This window comes from Heliangelus exortis, chromosome 7 (assembly GCF_036169615.1).
Source record: "Heliangelus exortis chromosome 7, bHelExo1.hap1, whole genome shotgun sequence".
Classification (NCBI taxonomy): Eukaryota; Metazoa; Chordata; class Aves; order Apodiformes; family Trochilidae; genus Heliangelus; species Heliangelus exortis.
The window spans coordinates 18,046,828-18,067,733 of NC_092428.1; the positions used below are offsets into that span (position 1 = coordinate 18,046,828).

Below are 20,906 nucleotides of genomic sequence, written 5' to 3' on the forward strand. Positions count from 1 at the left end.
TATTCTCAGGAAATGGAAAATCAACGTTCCCAAGCCTGACAGATTTCAGAAATGATCTTTATTTAATGTATGCTCAATTTAACTGGCATTTTAGTAAAATGCCTTTATGGTAGCTGAAAATAAAGTAGAAAGTGTCTCAACAAGCTTTTTTGACGTAGACTGCAATATCTCAAAAATTCACAACCAATGGAAATTTGCTACTGAAGTTGCACTGCTATTACATTACCAACAAATTCAAAGACTGCTGCTACAACTCAGCGTGACTACAGCCATTGCAAAGCAAGCACAGGTATGCTCCCAGGTGTCTTTCCCACTGTGAAGGCAAATAAAGAATAAAGTAAGAGAGAACACATTTTGACAGCAATCGTGTCATCCTCTGGTTATTTTTGCAGTATAATTAAGTCGTATATGGATCAGACACATTTTGCATTTCATTCACTAATTCCATGCGGAAGTGTATTTAAGTGTCTTTATTTTTTCCATTAAGAGGAAAGATGTTTATCTTAAAAAATGTGAATTGAAGTAAAATGCATTTGCAAGCTGCAATTTATTGGATCAAGTGAAATAAGGCATGGAGCCAGAACCTGATCTTGTTTGCCACTATGTAAACGATGAGTAAGTCTGCTCGGGTCAACAGAGCAGCAGCAGAGTCACATAAGTCACAGCACACTGCTTGTCGGAAAGATTTCTCCGTGGCTAAATATACTACTAGAGTTGCTTCAAGAAAAGCTCTGCGTCAACTTCTAATAAATGCTGGCAGTGGTGCTGAGCTCTGAGCAGCCATAAAGCCAAAAGGATGAACAGGAATTAACGAGTGGCCTTAAAAACCTACTGAAGAGAATGGATGTTTTGTCTGCACAAGAACTGAAGAATCAGAACTGTGGTAATGAAAATCATGAGCTAATTTTTCTGCCACCCACATTCAGCCACCTTTCAAATGGGTCTGGGAGGAAAAAAAGTAGAAAAGGAAACAGAATTTTCTTCAGGATCAAAGTGCAGCAAATACCACTCAATAAAACCCAATTGACTAAATTTGTACAAGTTGCCTCTCAACTGAGTGACAACACAGTTTGTTTCACTATAATTTTAACCAGGCTTGTCTCAATAAACAGTGCCTTGCTCCTCCCAGGGGAATGCATTAAACAAACCTATTGTTATCAGTGAACAAGAAGAGCCACACCAACATAAGCTAATCCAAAACCCCATCCCTGTGATCCAGCAAAAAAGTAATTCCAATAAATACTTTTCATATCTTCATCTGATACACACAGTGCTGAATCTGGAAAACTGAGAGCTCAGTAAGCCATAAAAGAAATGCCCTTTGGTCTTGTCTGTGTTCAGCAGGCCACACTCTAGTGCTATTACGACCAAAGTTTTAGGTATCAAATGTTCCAAATTGCATATCAAATGTAGGTTTGCATTCTCTATCAACAAATTTCTGAAGTAGAAGAGATTTCATAATTCCTTATGAATTTCTCTCCTACCTAGTCTTTCCATTGGAAGCCTGATTAAATGAGTATTATTTCTTCTTAAGTGGTTTTACAGGTCGTTTATCTTAGATTTATGAGTATCAACCTACTTTAGAAGGTATTAGATAGCTTTAACGTTTGACACGTATTCTCTAAATCATTTGCAGTGCTCTCCATTTGCACTGGGCGATCAGTAATCTTCTCAATATTAGGTTTTATTGACAATGCACCATACAGAGTTCTTATTATATGGTAATGACTTAAGATAGGTGCGAGATTGGGAACGGATAAATCCAAAAGCTCATTTTTGATTGTTGACACAGAGCTGAAGTATAATGTGCATCTGTCTGAACATCTCTGTTTCTCAATCACATAACACACACACACACATTTAACCTCTTAGGAGCACAGTGCAGAGATTTGAAAACAGATCCCAATTCCTGCTTCTAGACCAGTGGGCTCAAACTTAAAGCTCTGTGTTTACTCAGAGAAAACCATCAGTGGATACTCAACTCCCCCAGGTGTGGGGCAGCACCTGCATCCACCTTCCACCGTGTGGTGGGTGCAGGTAACAGTGAGAGGGGGAAGCAGGGGCCTTGCCCAGGTCCTGGTCCATGCCTTGCTCCACCTGGCCCATTGCAGGCTGCTGCTGGTGTCCTGAGAGCCTCAAGCAGCCCAAGCACATCTACCCCTGCTATACTGAAGTCACACCAAGCTAAATAAGGCTCCTAAGATCAGGAAGCATTTTGCCTGAGGAAGGAGTTAGTAAGACTGTGATTAAGGGCTTTAAAGTCAGCCTCATCATTTATAGTTGGGAGGCAGTATCAAAAACTGTCATATATAACAAAGAAATACCTTTGTGTAGCCCTACACAATAATAATTTCACAGAAATATTGGCATTGATAGTAACTGTATTCAACTGAATAATTTATTCAACTGCTCCAATAGATCAGCCCCCATATCTACATTACTCATAGAAAACTGGAGTAGAAGGGAAAAAATTAAAGCAAGAGCCTTTGGTAGCAAATGAACATCTCTCCACTGCCTTCCACAAAATTAAAGTCTCATCTGCAACCCTGCAATCCAAAGGTATGTCTTTGAAATGCAGTCAGGAGATCTGTATCAGTCCTGCCTTTATAGTACCTCACTGGAAATGGTTTCTGGGGCACCAGAGCTGCATGAAATGAGAAATCGCTAAGTTGAAATGTGACATTTCAGAAAAAGGCTGGAATGACCTCAAAGCCAACACAAAATCTGAATCCTGATTTATCCCAATAGCTTCCTGGTAAGAAAAATCCAGAGCAAAACATGTGCTCATGTGCTGGTGTCAAAATTATCCTGTGACAATTACACACAGCTGCAATTGTGAATAGCAAGGAGGTGCAGGAGTGGTGGCTTTCTCTCACCTTGCTCAGTCAGAAAACAAACAACCTAAAAATCCCTACTCAAGTCTTGGCAGGCTCCCTCAGCTGTCTACAGATTATTTGGCAGCTGGTGCCACTAAATGTTGAGAATTCCAAACTCCAGAGTCTAGCACCTTGTTCAAAGGAAGGCAGTGGGCATTGCTGTTACCTTGTCTTACTCTGGCAAAACCAACCAGGCACAGATTTGCTGAGGGGGGTGAAAAAAAAACCAAAAAAACCAACACCTGTTCCCCAAATCAGCACTGCTGGTGCCTCCTGGGGCCATATGCACCCTTCTGGCCTTGACATGAGGAAGTGTCCAACCCCAAACTAATACCAGATTAGCAGGCAATTTACTAACCTCCTGTGAAACAGCAGAAATACCACAATTCCCTCTTTCCTATAAATGGAACTGCATTCTGCAATGTGGTATCTACATTTTTGTAAGCTTGTTTCATTCACTCTTTTCCTAAATCAACAAAATCTAGCAATCTTCAGCATCTCTTAGTGATGAGTGAAATTTCTTTTACTACTGTGAAGAAGGGAGGAGGTCAAAAAGGCTTGGGAAAATTTGTTAGTATGAGCTGTAATGTGAATTTGGCAAAAAAAAAAAAATTGAGAACATTTCTTTGGAAAACAATCAAAGGGCAAAGTTTTCCTCTTGGAGCTGCAGGCTAATTCATGACTTATTCTCAGAAAAACCTTTCTACTCTGATGATTAGGACAGCAAAATATTCACTGCCTTCCTGACAGACCAAAGATGGTCATTTTTCATCCTGTTGACACTGTCTTTCTGTCCAGGCAGGGCCACGTGTGTGTCCCTTAACACACAGATAAGGATTAACTGATGCGTTGCTGCTCAGGAAGATTATGATCTGTTGGAAACAGCACAAAACAGTATGACAAAAAGTAACAGGGCAGGTGGCAGAAATTTAGGCTCAAACTTGCAAAGAATGACACGTGTTTCCTCTCACCTGTATCCCAGCAGCTCCTGGTGTAAGTGAAAAGTCAGCATTTTTGTGATTAACCACTCAGCACACAGAAGAGATTGGTAAAACTGAGGACTTTGAGAGCCTCTGAAATGAGTAATCTTGAGCCTCCTGCATCCATCCCAAACGGGGTAAGTCAACGACACAAAATTAAAGTGTGGAACGTAGTGCTATGGGGAATGGCCAAGAGTACAACTGAGCTCAAACAAGGACTGGAGGAATTAATGGAAGAGATGTCCTTGTATTTCAAACCACTATTGGGTCTGACTGCACATGTTGGCTCCACAAGTTTCTACATCAGTGATCAATGGCAGGGTATGCTTTCACCTGGTGGATCACTCTCAGGATGCTCTGTTTCCATATTCCCTAAGCATCTCCCACAACTAATACAAGAGAGGACCCTGGGACACTTGGATCCTGCTTTGCCCAGACATGACATTTCTTTTGTTATAATCAATGCAATTAAAAAAACAGGTTTTTTAGACAGGAAAATTGTGTTGGTGTTTAAAAGATGCAAGAGTCAAATTTTAAGAAAGTGTTGTATGAGACATCTTCTGACTGAAAGAGTTAAGAGTCAAATGAAAATTTTGAAATATTCATCTAGATTAATCTCAGTGGAGGGAGGCAAAATCCTGAGGCTTTCTTTGAAGTCACTGGAGAAACTGGCTCATCTAGAAGGTGCTTCACAGAACCCTGCAGAGGCTCCCACCATGAATCATCATTCACATCATAATCCCAAACTGATAAAGCTTCAGTAGCCTCTTCCCAGGAACAGAGAAGGACTATGCTCATTTTTAGGTGAATTACTTTTGTGGACCATTCTTTCTTGTAGCCTCAAATCTATACCCTTCTGTCAGGCCACAGCTCTCCCCTCCCCTTCCCCTCATGCCACCTGGGCTGGGGCACTTACAGCAACTCATCTTTTCCTATTTTGTTCTTTGAATCACCTGTATAGATGTGGAAAATATGTACAACTACCAGCAGCCCTAGGCAACAGATTTCTACAGATTTCTACATAAATACAAACCTCACATTTAATGCTGTCTTTGTTGTGACAGTGACAGCAGAAGCTTTGAAGCAATGGGCTACTAAGTCAACTATGTAAAAAGTCAGGTTCTTTCTACCCTGCAAATATTTTACATTCTGTTCTTTCTGCAGTATTAGTAATTCCAAGTTCTGTTTAATGCTTTGTGTCTGAATGGGACTCTCAATTACATGAGTCACTGCAACTGTCCTTTGATTTATGTTTTTTTCCTTTTTTTATTCTGTATGTGTAATCTGAATCCAAAGTGTCTGGAGCCTGAAGCTTGCTCTGCACACTCGAAGTGCTACAACAGAAGGGACTGAAATGCTACATTCAGTTTTGAGTTGCTCATGGCAAGCAATGCTGCCCACCTGTTTTGTCACTGCTGTCACTTTCTTGTGAACTGTGACAGAGAAGTGGAGGTGTTTTCACCTTTAGCACAACCTCTCCCAGTGTACATGGCTGTGCCTGGTATAAAATACCTGCCATGGCTGGGCAGGTATTAAAGCATCCTAAAATAAGGCAGGAGGGAGAGGGAGGAGGATGAACTGTCCACTTACCTGCATTATCTTTTGCATTACCTGTCCAGTTACCTGCATTATCTCTTGCTGCTGCATGACATCCCAAGCTAACTGGTGCTATTAATAAGAGTACAAACAACCCTTCCACACCCCAGTGCATCTACAGGTGTCAGCTATGACTTCCTTGCCAGCCTTGCCATGCACATAACCCATAAAGTTCTCTTCTGCAACTCTCTTCTATACACTTCTGGGTTAGCCCAGGATCAAACCTCTGCTCTGGGGGCTTTTCAAATAAGTACAATATGTACACCTGGATAAGTGCATTTTTGTGGGCAACTGAATTGTGTCCTTAAGAATGACATTTAAATGGACCAATGCACACATTTTGTGGTCAGGCTGGCAGTGTATGTGAGTGAAGAAAATGTCTTTTTCTTGCTTGTGAGAAGCTGAATTTGAAGCCTACGCACAGTGTCTTTTCTGGGAAAGCAAATTTTCTAGGAATGCCAGTTACAATTTTAGGAAGGAAACAATGTGGTAATTTTCAAATTCAAATCAAGTCTTGGCACAGAAGAAGCGAAGCAAGTCTTGGGAAGAAAAGGTCACAGCAAACAACTATGAAACAGGTAGAAAAATGTTTTCTCTTTTTGTCTCCTTTCCCATCTTTTCCAAGCCAGCTTCTAACTAGAAAAATTTATTTCTATCTCTTCTAAACTTCCATCGTGCTGTCAGTGTAATGCAGGAAAGCACTGTGTGAAAACAGCTTTTCTTTTTGCTAGAGGATAATTATTGTTCACTGTCTCACTACAAAATCCTAGCGAAGACCAGGATTTTATCATGAAGATAATAAAAAAGCACCAATATTATACCTTATAGTGGAAAAACTACAGTGTCTCGTCTGTCCTCTGTCCCCTGGAAAATCACTATTCCCCTGTAGACAAGGTAGAACATAATACCTCTTCCTTTCTTCAGAATCTGTCTGATGCAAGTTGAAGGCTCTGTAGGGTGGGACCATGTTAGGCACTACATTAAATATGTGTACTGCACAGAACTATGTTACATCAACAGTGCTGAAAAAAAAAAAAAAGAATCAAAGATTGTTACACCAAAGCCTCTACTGTAGATCCCAGGAATGACAGTATAATTATTTTTAGAGATGACTATATCAGTAACTCAACATGACACGAGAGACCTGAGAAACAGCAAGCCTGATTTAAACCAATGAAAAAGCCAGGAATGCAGAATGGATACTGTTCTTAATGCACCATATTGCATCTGAACATTTTGTTCCTACCCATCTATCCAAAACATGACATTTTGCAGTTCATACCAACATTCTGAAGACATTAAAGGATTCTTCAATTTGATGTTCATACGCTGTGTCAGAACACGCACTCTGGCTGCTTAGAGAGATGTTATGTCTACCTTTCACTTATCTTCCTTCCTTCAGCCTCCTAACCACCCTCCCTCCCTCCCACTCCCCCAAAATATCTGGGGCTATTTTTATTGGTAGTGTTATTTAGTTCAGCATGAAGATAGTTACAAATACAGTTTTGTGGGATTTGGACTTCACTTTGGATTTCTGCACTACCTCAGCTGTTATGCATATGTACTAAGGCTGAATGCTAACAAATCATTGCTGTAATACTTGATGTTCCTATACAGTTTCTCATCTACAAAGCACTTTAAAATTTCCCAGAGGTTCTAGAAAATCTGGGAGAGGGAGAAAGAGATATGGGCAAAAGACTTTGTTTAGCATTGGCCTTAACATCAATCATAGTTAGGCCCTTCCTGCTTAGTGCTATAGCAGGAATGTTGAAGTCTTCAGAGTTAATCCTGTAGTGCCAAACAATTGCCAATAACACTTTTTCACTAAAAAGTATTTTAAAGATTTTTTTTTCCCCCGTATGGACAGCTCTCTTCAGAAGTTCATTTCTCACCCTGGAGTTCAGAGCCAGGGAAACTTTTGACACAATGTGGCAGGAGATGAACTTATGTATCAAAATAAAGGACGTTTTGATTTCGGAAAGTTTCAAAAACTTGACAAAAATCGTATTTCAAAGCGACAAAGGAACAAAGAACATAACCAAGGAATCTTAACAGCTGCAGAAGATTTTTTTTTTTTTTTAAAAAGCCAAAATTAATAATTGCCCGGGCATCCCCTCAGTTCCCCAAGCAGAACAAGCTCGCAAGACGCCGAGCGGGAGCTCTGGCAGCCTGGATGCCCGACACACGTGCAGCGGGGCGGCTGCGGAGCCTCCTCCTGCCCGCAGAGCGGGAGGAAGGATTTCCTGACCTACACAGAGCAGAGCAATGCCCCGCACCCCCCGCATCCCGCACCCCCCGCATCCCGCACACCCCAGGGCCCCGTCGCGAGCAGCTGCGCGTGCAGACAACGCCCCCTGCCGGCGGGAGGCGGTCTGGGGCCGGCGAGGGAAACGCGAAACCAAAACCCGGGGAACTGAGCCCAAACGGGAAGGAATAAAACGTCCCCTTTCTCAGGTATTCCGCTCCCCGCGCAAACCAACCCGATTTCAGGGCTGAGAGCCCCGGCTGGCAGCCAGCACCCTCCCCAGGGCACTGAGCTGTGTGAGGCACCCACCAGCGCCAGTTGGAAACATCGGTGTCAAACCGGTTTCTTCTGAGGACTTCGGTTCCGTTCCTTGGGAGTTGGAAACGTTTCTGTAATGTCTGACACAACACGGAACAGGCTGAGATGAAAGGTTGCACCAGCTCCACTCAAATCAAAAGAAGCCCTGCTTGGGAATATTGCAAAAAGTGCAAGCTCTTCATTTACGCCATATTAATATGTTGGAAATGAACAAGTGTAAGATGGTAAATTTGTTTTAAAGCTTAGGAAGCTATTTAAAATTAAATTACATATTAATAACTACAGTGAAAAGTGTGTTATAGCACATTAGTGAAAATATCCCCTTATATCTGCAGTTCTGCAAAATTATCATTTCTCTCTAAGTAGTCTCTTTTTAGCATAATTTCCTGAAAAAAACCCCACAGGTGTAAAGCACAAATGGTTAAATATTTCACAACTGAAAAAAGAAATGAAACTACAGCAAATTCTTTTCTAAACCAGTATTTCTATTCAGAAATAAACTGAACTTCAACATGTTTTCATTACCTGCTCTTCTGTTTATAATCATCTACTTAAGTCTAAACTAACAACAACACTGGCAGAACACAGTAAATTTGAGGAACTGGGATGAACTATTTCTAGGTAAATGTTAACAGAACCATTTTCCTTTACACAGAAATAATGACATCCAGGCAGGGAGCCAGCCTGCTGCGTGCGCCATCCCCGACGCTCCAATTTCCTCAAAATCCAACCTCAGTATATCCTTATCTGGCTATTTAGGACTCTTTAATTTTTCTCTTCTCAAAGTTTAAGCTTCTTCTTCCATTTGCAGATTTTCGTTTATCTCTGCCTGTAAAGAAAATCAGAAGGAAAAAAAAAAATAAATGACTATGACGGAGCTATCTTAGGCTGCACATTGTCTTTGTGGCTTTGACACAGTGTAGTGCAAGGAGACAGACATTATCCCTCACACCTTCCTGTTTTGCAGACATAGCAGTGTGTCAGCCTGTGCTGACGTGATAACACTTTATCATATTACTGGGCAAAATCCTGGCACATGGCATGATGGCCACCGACAGGAAGTGATCTGGGACAGGCATTTCTCCTGGAACCTTGTCTGGGGAGATAGGCTCATTTGCCTGTATTCTCAGGCAGCCTTTTTACCAGTAAACACCAAATCAGAAAAAAATTGCTTTGGGAGTTGGTTGCTGCCACTGTTTTCCTTCACTGCAGATGTTTGCTCTCTAGCCTAATACATTTTATTGAAACATTGCAGGAATTAGAAAGCGTTACTGAAAACAAACAATAAAAAAACATATTTTTGTGATGTTGCTTGTCTGTCTTAATTACAGACACAATTAGGAATGTGTATCTCATTCTGGAAATCCAGACGGCTGTTGACACTGAGAGTTTAATTTACAATGTAACTGGTGGAGAAGGTGCAAGGGTTGTGACGTTTTGCTGAAATCTTTGGCAGTGATCTTTAATTCTGTAACATTTGGCAATGTGAGATCACCAGAAAAAAGGCCACAGATAAATGGGGTTTATGGGGAATTTACACATACTTCTCAGTATCAGCACTCATCAGTGTAAAAATTCATGAGAAACATGACAACAATGACAGTGTCTCCAAGAGGGGCAAAGTTTTGTTCAAGGAACTGTAATGGGCTCAAAGGTCCTTTACAGACTCCACACAAACAGTTCCAAGACCTAGAGTTACATTCTTGATGGACTTCATGTAATTTTGGAAAAAATCAATGGATGTGGCCCAGAAAAGTAGTAACTTGTCATCTTAGGAACTTTGGTTTGCCAGTTCTAGAAATTCCTGCTAGTGCTACACTGCAACCTATCATTGGATAACCACAGCTGAACTGTTTTCAGAGTTCTCAGTAGGTCAGATTAGCCTCAAAAAGCTGGAATTTCTATCCCAACTGTGTATCTTTGGAGATGGCCTTCACCACATTCAATCCATCCTCAAGTATCAACAATTATGCTGCCTTTTCTTCTCCAGTACCTGGTTCTACCTTCAGTGAAAATCAGCTGCCACCACACTCACTCTGTCTGCTGTTGTGTCAGCACTGTGACTTCAGACTAGATGTTATTTTCAAGACTTAACTGGAGCAACAGCTGCTTTATGTTCCCTGGAGATGGAATGCAGATTGTGAAATCATAGTTCACGTGTAGCAACAGAATGGAATGGTTTTGACCACATGTCAGGTAGAAATCTAATTGTGAGATTACCTCAGATGTCTACAGACTGAGAAATCAGGTGATATATTGGTGATACATTTAGTTTTAAAAACTAAAAGGAAATTTAAAAAAAAAAAGGAAAGAAAAAGCAATTTTCTGATCTGTGCACTTTATGTAAAGAAAAAAGAACTCTCAGCTTTTGATTCTAGTGAAATTAAGGTCAAGTGAAAAGCAGGCTTTTAATTTTTTTCTATAGGCAGAGACAAGAACGAGACAGCATAGGCCAGGTTTCCTCCTATTTCTACAGACATGTTGAAATTTAATAAAAAATCAAATAATTAGATTTCATGATGATAATATTTCCAATTTATATTACCTGTTCATTCATAATCCACATAAAAAGTCATTTAACAACATCACACTATTTTCAGACAATGTTAGATATTTAATAAGCTGCTGTTTGGTCAATGGAGTACAATGTGCTGCAGCAAAAGTTTGAAGTGCCTAATGCCACCTGGTTGTTGCAAACAAAACCAAATTCTACCAGTTCCTGGGTGGAACTGAGTTTTAGCTGGGTTGCTTTCAGTAATTTCATATGCTTGAGGGACAAGTTTAGAAAATAACCATGATCTACTCTGCTGGCTTCCCACATGTTTCAATTTATAGACCTCCCTGTAGAGAAGCAGATCACCCTACAACAAATTTATGTCCACAGACAATAGCTTCCTTCCCTTGAGGAACCCCACATACAAAACCTGATGTGTCCCATTAAGGCAGCTCTTGTATAGTTATACACTTCCCAAATGATGGCTAGAATTGGCATAAATGTGTTATTTTTTACACAGATTGAAGAATGTATAACATAGATGCATCTAACAATTTACATTAAGCTCCATCACAGAAGCTGATCTTGAACCCCCAAAAAAGAATTTTACCACTGACATCACCAAGAACAGGATTTGGACCATATTTCTTAACACACAGTAATGCTGAAGATATATTTTGTTACATTACTGGTTGGTTTTTTTTTTTTTAATCTTATCACATGTAAGCTGACTAAACTAGGAGTTATTTATGGAGGCTGATTCACATTTTTACAGCATATGGATGTGTTTTTTGCCAGCTTTGAATACAGTTTATATTCATTAAGGCTGAGCTAGCTAATTAGCCATAGACAGAATTAGTGAATAGCTTTCTAGTAATAGTACCTCAAGGTTGTAAAAAATTTCATTTAGCATTTCATCCACTGCAGATTTCAGATCTTCATCACTGACACCAGCCAAAGCATCTGCATTGAAGGACTCAGTCTCTGGACAGGGCTCTTGATCAGGCCCCTAGGAGCAATAAACCACAAGAAATAGGTGAGTTAGAACATCCTCCTGCTCTCTACAAGACCAAACAGCATCAGTCCAAAGACATGCAACAACACATGAAGCTGGCTTTTGAGAACTCTTGCTCTGACAGAGACCATCAGCACCTCTCCACTGCCCAGATCTGGCCAGGTAGATTAGGAGGTTATAAAGCAGCATGGGGAGAGAGCCCAGAGGGACTGGCTTAAACATCCTCTGTTGACTAATTAATGCATTAAAAACAGTTTCATTCAGTCTTAACAGAGAATGCATGCAATAGTTTGGGGAATAAAAATAATTAGTGACTGGGGTCCATGGCAATAAACTAGGTAGAGACTTGTAGAAATACAGCTTGGGAAAAAAAAAAAAGAAAAAAAAGAAAAATAAAAAGGAACCAAACTCTCTATCATAGATTCTGTCTCTGCAGCTGTTGGTGTTACTACGAATGACAAACAGGTATCCAAAGGTGTGCCTTCTTCCAGCAGAGCAGGGAAGGGGGGAACTGCAGGTTGGGCAAGTTCAGTCACATACTGGCGGCATTGAAATAAAAGAAGAGAAAAAAAAAAAAGTAATTCAGGTTTAATTATTGCTTAGAGGTTTATTGCAGATTTTTTAAAATGGAAATTAAATGGCTGACAAACAACAAAAACCAATACCTTTTTTGTTAGTATCCAGGTGCTCAGAACTGGAAAGCACAATGAAAATGATTATAGATCAGCTTTAATTTCTAGCTGCATCTCAAGAGGCCCTCTTTATAATACTTGGAAAGAACAGATGATTTTCATAATTTCGTAACACCACAGCTTCTTACTCATGTGGATAATTAAGTTTAGAAAAGACAGAGCTTAGTGAACATGAAGTCTTCCCAATGCAAATTTGTCACTTCTGAGCTGGGATCTTGTTGCATTTTCGAATGAAAGAGCCCAACTGACCCCCAGGGTATTCTTTCAAAGGAGTCAGCTGGAGTAAAGCTGTAGTGACAATGCATCAAATACAGCCTTAAGAAAAATATTTTAATATGTGACTATAATTTAAGAACTGCTAACAGTCCAAGTTTCGCTGCTTCATGAACTTGCTCCCATTCCTCTTCCTTGTGAACATGGGAGCCACATTGGTATTCTGATGGTGTGTGAACTGTGGCTCCAGGAATGCTCTGACAAGGAAATGGCTTTCCAGCTCTGGAAATGCTGGACACAGCACTTACTCCCTGCTCAGGCTCTCACAAGTCATGCAGAAGGTTGCCCTGCGTCCTGTACAGGGACACAGTTTTGTGTCATTTAAAAAAAAAAAAAAAAAAAAAAAAGATGACAGAGAACACACATGCCAAGTAGGGTGACAAAGGGCATTTTTGAACATGCAGTGAACAGAGTATAGCACTAAAAAGGTATGTCTGGGGCCTCCAGAACGGGAAGTGCCCACCAAGAATACCAGGCAGATGTTCCAGTTCTGAGTCAGCTATTACAAACATGACTACACTTGGATGGTGTAAGTCAACTACATTAATTCACATAAGGGTAATTGCAGGTCACATAAATTAATTTCCTTATACCTTTGAAATCATAGCTAGGTTGATATTTGGTTCATTTGTCACTTGCTACAGTTAAACATGCTGCAAATATTAAAGGTTCTATACCTTTGCAAAAGTGATAGCAAAACCTGAAAACAAAGAGTGAGACTTTGCCATTGTACTTTATTAAAGAACTCTTTTATAGTTCTAAAAGCTTTACAGAACTGATGCTTAGACTGTCATTCTCATCAAGATTCCCTGCCATGTGTAAGCTGCTAGAAAAGGTAAACAGTATTAGTCCATGTTTATAAGAGCCCAAAATTTGCAGAATTTTCTAGAAATATTTTCCTGTACCACTTAGGATACAAATTTTACAGCACTATGCTAGTGTCTATAAGCTCACTAAAGGAATAGAAAGTTTAGGTTTTGCATCAAAATAAAAAAGCCTTCAGTTGAGCAAAATGTTATTCTTTCTAAAATAAAATAAACTTTGCTTTAAAATTCTATTTTTTTTTCAACTAGAGCTCTTTTGAATTAGTTTCCTTAAAATAACATTTCTTTTCATTACTTAGCTAACTATTCACTCAGAATATGTTCTTCATTAAGATTAAATCATTATTCCACTTATTCCCTCCAGTCTAAATATCAAAAAATGAAATACAGTAAAAAAACAAGGCTAGGTTTTAAAAATCAGTTCCTGGCTGATCAAACACATTTTTGTAGCATGGATAAGACTTTCGGAGGTTCTGTTTTAGAATAATATTTTTACTTCACTGCATCCTTTTTAAGAGAGTCATTCTTTACTCATCTGTTCCGTGTCTAATAATAACCCTTGGATCATTAAGAAATAACTAAATTACAGCAGAGCTAGTCTCTTTAATGAGCCATAATAGTCTCAACATTCAGCCAAAAGTTTTTTTTTATAAGACTGTGAAACTTCAATGTAGAATATGAAGTATTTTGTTTAGTAATAATAAGTTTATGAGAACTACTACAGTTTACAGCCAAAATATAGTGACCTAAAAATGCCATTTTGCATTGCTCCTTTCTATACATTGTGTCCTTAACAAGTCCAGGGGAAAATTAGAACGAATGAATTGTGGTGAGAGCCTGAAGCCAACAAACGTATTTAAATGAATCCTTCTGATGCAATACTTTCCTTTAAAAAATACAATTAAGTTCTTTGAATTTCCTTTGAATAAAACCTCATGTTTAATAGCACCAGTGGCTCTGTAGTAAAAGCTATTTAAGAACAGAAAAGGAGACACAGTAACTTTTACACAGTTACAGTGGCTTTAAAAATGTTGCTAGTTTCTGAAGTCTGAGTATATTTATGGTGATTCACTCCCACTGACCTACATTAAAAAATTCATCCTCCTTTTTTTTTTTTTTTTTTTTTATTCCTGAGCATTATTCACTATGACAAAGAGGTATTACTCAAAGTGCCCTCTTGAATCAATATAACTATCAAAATGTGAGAAGCAGTTTGGCAAGATGATAATGCCTTAAAACTAATTTGCAATATTTTCCTACACATTGCGGTCCAGTGGGTCCATGAGAATTCAAACATAAAGAAATTGTAAGGCAGCTGCACAAGTGTAGAGGGCACATCAGTGTCAGCTGCAGATAAAAGGGTGCTTCAAAAGAGACTGAAGGGAGCAGGAGTTAAATGTAATATACTTACTAATTTCTGGGTGCAGAGGGTGCCAAAAGGCCACTTGAATCTGGGCAAGTCAGAGCAGGCTAGAGGCTGCCCTTACATTCAGCAGAGGTTAATGAGGAAAAATATAATTCAGCATCACCTTTACTTTCCTGCCCCAGTTGCATCAAGCCTCAGCACAGTCAGAGCTGAGGACTGCAGCTGGTGTTCAAACATTGTGCCTGATGTACAGCCCATGCCACAGTTTTTCTCTGGAACTCCTACTAGAAGTGTGTATAAAGAGAGGTAAATATAAAAAGTGTTGTGTCATTCCATACATAAACATCCATGCTTTTCTTGGTGAGAGCTAGCAAATTATCTTTTACAAATGTAGGCAGAGCAAAGAAAATAAAATAGTACACAGGAAAAATTTTAAACCAGAATAATGGCAGGAAAGAAAATTGGTAAAGCATTCTAATAAACGAGTTCCACAGATGTGGTAGTTGTTATAAAATTAGCTTTGCATAACTTACCAATATACCATTACATTTTCCCCCAGATGTTATCTGTTACTTAAATTAATTTTGCTTAAGTTACTATTATTGCAGATTTTATCCACACTGTATTTTATTATTTAAGTTTCTGTGGCATAAAACAAGCCCTGGCTGATAGCATTACTTTTAATAATATATGTAAGAGGTTTTAGTATTATACAAATGGCTGCTGGGTATATCTTAATAGTCATAGCACAGAATGTCTGCTCTCAAAATATTATGTAGATTAAAACCAGCTATTTACTTACACTCTAATTCAAGTCATTGCAAAGGTTTGCAGTATTTATGTATGTGGTATGAAGAGAAACAATCTACTTAGGGAATAAATATCAGAGTCTGGAAATTAGCAAAGGTAAGGTCAAGGTCAGTTTGGATTTACTAACATACTTGCAGAAAATTAAAATTTATAGTTTATGCTTACTTATTTCTTAAATGAGAAGAAAAACCGAGGGGGTAAGCATTTCTTTTTTGATACTAGGCTTTTGTAGCATAGAAACATTTTAAAACCACCTTTTCAGCTCACTGTTATCTGAAATCCTGTACTTTTCTCCAGAGTCTTCACATAAATTCTCAATAGCTAATCTTAGCAGTCATAGGAGAACAACTATTTATAAGGATTGGGAAAAATATCCCATGTTCAGCATGTGACATTTCCAAAACCTTGTAATGTATTTCAAAGCCTTTCAATGGATACGGGTTTGATTTTATATGAATGACAGATGCACTTAAAAAAGGATTTTTTGTTGTGTTATTCCCTATATTAATATTTTCTGTGTAGTTTCTGTATATGTGTGCCATAGGACCTTATGCTACCAGAGACCTGCACAGACTTCTCTCTTATATATGGTCATATGTGAGATTTGCTATGAACCAAAACAGCAAACACAGGATTGACATTAGTTTGCCATCCATGCTAAGCGTGGCCAGCTGCACACCTACAGATGAGCTGAATTTCAGGATCTGGTACAAAAGGCATTTACAAGACATGGTTTGTTAGCTGCCTGTATTTCATGTGGCTGAATTTGAATGAATAACTAATGGACAGAGAGGCAGTCTCACACTGACTCAAACAAACCTGCCTTTGGTTTTTATCCCTCTTTAACCTGCATGAGCAAACACAACATATCCACCCTTCTTGCCTTTTGAGGCAACACCCAGCAGTGTTCTTGCAGGTGAGGATGTTTCTGGGAGGCTGCTGAGAGCTCTTCAAAGACATTTGCCATCCTATTTTGCATCAATACTGTCTATACACAAGGTCCAAAGGACCAGAAGATATTACGAAGCACTCCAAAACTTAATCCAGATACAGGATCTGTGCAGCGTGACTGAGGTGGCAGAGCTTCCTTCTGAATGCCTTCACTGTACACATTTGTATTAATATTTAAAGCAGAATTAAGATCAATGAGGGAACAGACTTGGCCTCTCAAGTGTATTCCCTGGTTGTTAATGATGCACATGGAAATTCTGTGTGCGTGTTCCTGGGCAGGAGTTTTCAAACCACTATTCCTTAAATGAGACAAAAGTTCAGCAAGTCAAAAGTATACTTTATCCACTTTTTTTCCAGTTTCAGAATTCCAGTTAATTCAGTTTAAAGAGAGTTTTCCAAATTTCTGAGCTGAGAGGTGAATCAACTTTGTTGACAATACCTCAGTAATTAACCTCGTCCAAAATAGCTATCTGAAGCAATTTGGTGCCTACACTGACAAAACAGGATCTACTCCTCCCCCCAGGAAGCTGTAAATCAGTCAGTGACATCTGGCCTCAAGGACATCAGAGTCATCTGAAATGTGGCAATTTATATTAATGAACATCAATATTAATTTTTAAATAAAAAGATTTTGCTACTGCCATTATGTTTACATATGGAATATTATTTATAGTTTGTGTTCCTCCTTTCCTACATTTTGTCCATAAATTATTGTAAGGAAACACACTGTCACAGTTATAAATATTTTTCCTTGGAGTTAAAGCTTTCACATATCCTCTTACTGTTTTCAGTAACTATATGAAGGCAACAACCAGGATTTTCTTGCTACTCCGGGAACTGCTGCCAATTTTAATGCTCAACTGAATAGAAAAAGGTGCTTCTAAAAAAACAACCAAAGCTTTCCTCTCTAGAGATATCTTAATGCAGAATATGCCCTTAATACCTAAATTCTGTAAGAATATCCTAACATAACAGGAAAAAAAATACTGGTTTTACTGGGCTGCAGTCATCTACTTCTGCTTTCACCAAGCTTCCAATTATTACTGCCAATTCACAGATTATTTAGAAAGACAAAATAAGAGACATAAAAAAAAAATAAATCCCTAGTTGGCTTTCATGCTGAGGACACATCACTAAATGATTCACCTTGGAATGGTCACTCTAAATTCACATTGTGTTTAGCATTGCCAAATCTCCTAGAGTTATGGGATTACAAGAGACTCTCAGCTTTCATTTAAAAATAAAGTTAGTGTCTAGCTCTCTTGGTTGCAGAGGAAGGATTGGAAACATAAATCTTGAAAGCTCAAAAACTAGACTGCAAGCAAAAGGAACCAAACAATTATTTTTAAGCAAGTCTCATGATTTTTTGGGATCTGTCTCAGCATTTTAAACTCTTGAGGTTAACAAAACCCTTTTAAAAACAATGCATACAGATTTTGAGGGGTGAAGGATTTTTTTTTTTTACCTGAAAGTGCAACTATTGCATGTCAGGACTCTTCAAAGTTCCAGGGTTCCCATTCCACTTCAAGGGCACCAATTAAATAAGCAAAGAGCAGGCAGCTCCTATTCTGACTGTACAGTTATACTATACAGAGATCTTAAGTTTTTTTAATAAATAAACAAAACAAAACAAACCCACAAGAACCTTTCCCACAGTTACCACCTAGATGTATTTACAAAAACTTTTAAAAAATAAGGCTTTTTTAATTAGTCATGTGATCACTATAAAATTAAGTTCTGTTGAACTCAATACACAAGAGACAGTCCAATATTTTGGTGGCATACACCTTACCAGGCCAGAGCTTTAAATTTGCTTGTTGTACATGTCTTTTTTCAAATAATTTAATCAGGAAAAATCTAATACAAATACTGGAAACATTACAATAAAAATGTGAAAACGTGTTTGGCCAGGTGCATTTTGGTACCACTTTCTGGGAGAAGGTTTCATGCATTTTATAAAGACTTGCTGCAGCCTTATACCCTCAGAAAATTCATTTGCATAAAGCATATTCCTTTGTCAACACAGTGGCCTATAAGAATTAAAATGATTAGGGGGATGGTATTCATCACACCTGCTTTAGGGGCTTTGTCATCCCCCTGAGTCCCTCCTTACACACAAAGACAATTGCACCTCCTCAAAGACATTCAGAGCAACTAAGATACATGAAAAAACATAACACTTGCTTAATAAATCTGTCCTGGACCACAGCAAGCATAGAATTTCCATGTGCACCTTTATCAACTAAGAGAAATCTGGTGGACACTTCCAGGGAGCTGTGTGTGGCCCCATCAGGTTTCTCTTAGTTCAGCAAGGAGAGTCTGCAGGCGTTACCTAAATACAAGTACAATGCACTTGAAAGAAAGGCTCCCAGAAGATTCCCCCTCAAATCAGGAAAACTTTAAAAAACTTTAAAAAAAAAAAAAAAAAAAAAAAAAGGGTTCAAGAACTGATTGGGAGCTCCTGCTGAGAAAGTCTGCCAGCAGGAAAATACTCTCTTACTGTTGATTGAGTAATGTGTAATCACTGTCTCAAGCTGGACAGAGGTCCCACCTCCTGCCTTTGTCTGCTGCTACTCTCAAACAGCCTTTCCCTACCATCCACTTCCTCTGATACCAGCGTTTGCTCCATGCAAGACTGGCCATGGACAAACCTCTCACACAACTGCCCCACACTCTGTGCATTCCTGCACCACCAGCTGACAAAGGCAGCAGCTCTCTCTAAACTCCTCTTGGTCACCAGGTGCATCAGATGTGAATGGCCTTGTCTATATTGATTCACCCCTGGCTGATGGCACAGTAAAATGCTGCTGCATTTAAAGGTTGCATTGGAAAAAAACACCACCACCACAACACTCTCAAAACCCCTAAAGAATATTGATTCTGAGCTATGGGGGAAAAGTTGCTCACACAGTTTAAAAACAACACCACATAGATTTTTAAAAATATGCTACGTTAGAAAAGTTTTCAGGATATACAGTCATATAAAAATGGAGAGCTTGTGTTCTTTGTTATTAGACCTAAAGCATAAAGTCTTTGCCTGAGTGTGTAAGTTTCTGTTAAAACAACAATTTGTCCTGTGGACTGTAAATTCAATTACTGTTTTTATTGGAATCACATTTTGCTTTGGAAACAATCATGCAGAAAAACAACCAGTAACTTAGACATCTTAAAAACATCTCAAAACAGGCATGGCTCTGAGAATGAATCAGTTATGGTAATTCTTCCACTGTGAACTGCAATGTTTTTTAAATCAATTTTCATACTTTTAATTAACACCTAGTTAAAAAAATAATCTTACTGTAGGTCATTTTAATCACAAATGGCAAAACAAATTTACTTTATCAGAAAATTGACTTGACTCTATTTTAGGGACTTATTTTTCATGTTTTTATAATCAGAATTAAGTTATTAACATACATTTCCTTATTTGGAAATGCAGAAGCAAGCCCATTTTTCTCTCAAATTTCAGAGTTACAGTTTTCAGTCACCTCTCTATGTGAAACCAGCCTATTTTAGCATCAGAATATTTGATTAGTACACACAAAAAAACACACGAGTCTAAGGTATCAGTACTTGTTTACAATTGCATTTCTATATAACTTGAATCTGCAGTATCCTCACTAGAAACTCTAAGTCAAAAGAAACCACCACTTCCTTGTAGCACATGAATTTTGTTCCCCATTGTAAACAGGCTCTTCTTATTACAGGACATGTCCATAAATCTGTTTATACTGGAGCTCAGCTTGAATGCTGAGGTTAGTTTTAACTCTTTCTTATAACAAAGTCATTCAGGTTAAATAAAAATCCAGTTGTGGAGAGGGGCAGGGTTAGGCTGGTGAGCAGAAGTGTTAAACAAAGCTTTGCTTCAGCATAGCTGGCTTGGTGGGTGATTTGAAATCTAATAAGTTTCCTCTTGGTAAACTGCCAAAGCCTACCACACCTTGGATGATGTGAGGTTGTTTTTGAGAAGGTAACATCTCCTTACAGACTATCTCCTCCCACTTTGACTTGGAAGGTTTCTGAGAAGAGTCATTTCCATTTCTCTTGGGGCATGAAATGGTTTCTGGTGAAAAAGTACATAAATCTCATTCTGCTTTGACTTGTTAGAAGCTCGTGAAAAATGCTATAATCAACTATGGATATTTCAAAATTTGTTCAAACAAAGGATGAGAAGAAACAACCATTTCTACCAAATAAGTTCTTCTCAAATAAAAAGAAAACCACTAAACCACCACTCAATTCCTTATCCTTTTTAAACTCTTAAGTTAATGTTTTAGAAAATTACCACCCACACAAGCAACAAAACCAACAAAAATGTGATATTTGTTCAAAGAGGGTTTCACAATCACACGTAATTTTAACAAAAGTCAGGATTGAGTGCAACTTTGAAGCGAAAATCTTCACTGAGCTATAGAATAAGTGAATATGAAGGGTAGTGGGTTGAATTGTACTCTACAGGCTTTCCT

The 20,906-nt window shown here is 38.6% G+C and overlaps 1 protein-coding gene and 1 long non-coding RNA gene across 5 annotated transcripts in view; one reads left to right on the forward strand and one right to left on the reverse strand.

Annotated features, from left to right (window-relative positions):
* Positions 1–7,768: 7,768 nt before the first annotated feature.
* Positions 7,769–9,321, forward strand: LOC139798470 (uncharacterized). Its single transcript, XR_011726828.1, has 3 exons — positions 7,769–7,906; positions 8,051–8,239; positions 8,671–9,321. It is a non-coding gene; the product is annotated as an uncharacterized lncRNA (long non-coding RNA).
* The window catches only part of CABCOCO1 (ciliary associated calcium binding coiled-coil 1), a 152,226-nt gene continuing 140,078 nt past the window's right edge, over positions 8,759–20,906 (reverse strand). For all 4 annotated transcript variants that reach the window (XM_071749138.1, XM_071749136.1, XM_071749137.1 and 1 more), the window contains 2 exons: positions 11,393–11,518; positions 8,759–8,844 (listed from right to left, as the gene is read on the reverse strand). In XM_071749138.1, coding sequence (XP_071605239.1) covers positions 8,803–8,844; positions 11,393–11,518 — 168 coding nt within the window. In that variant the 3' untranslated portion in view covers positions 8,759–8,802. The remainder of the gene's footprint in view (positions 8,845–11,392; positions 11,519–20,906) is intronic.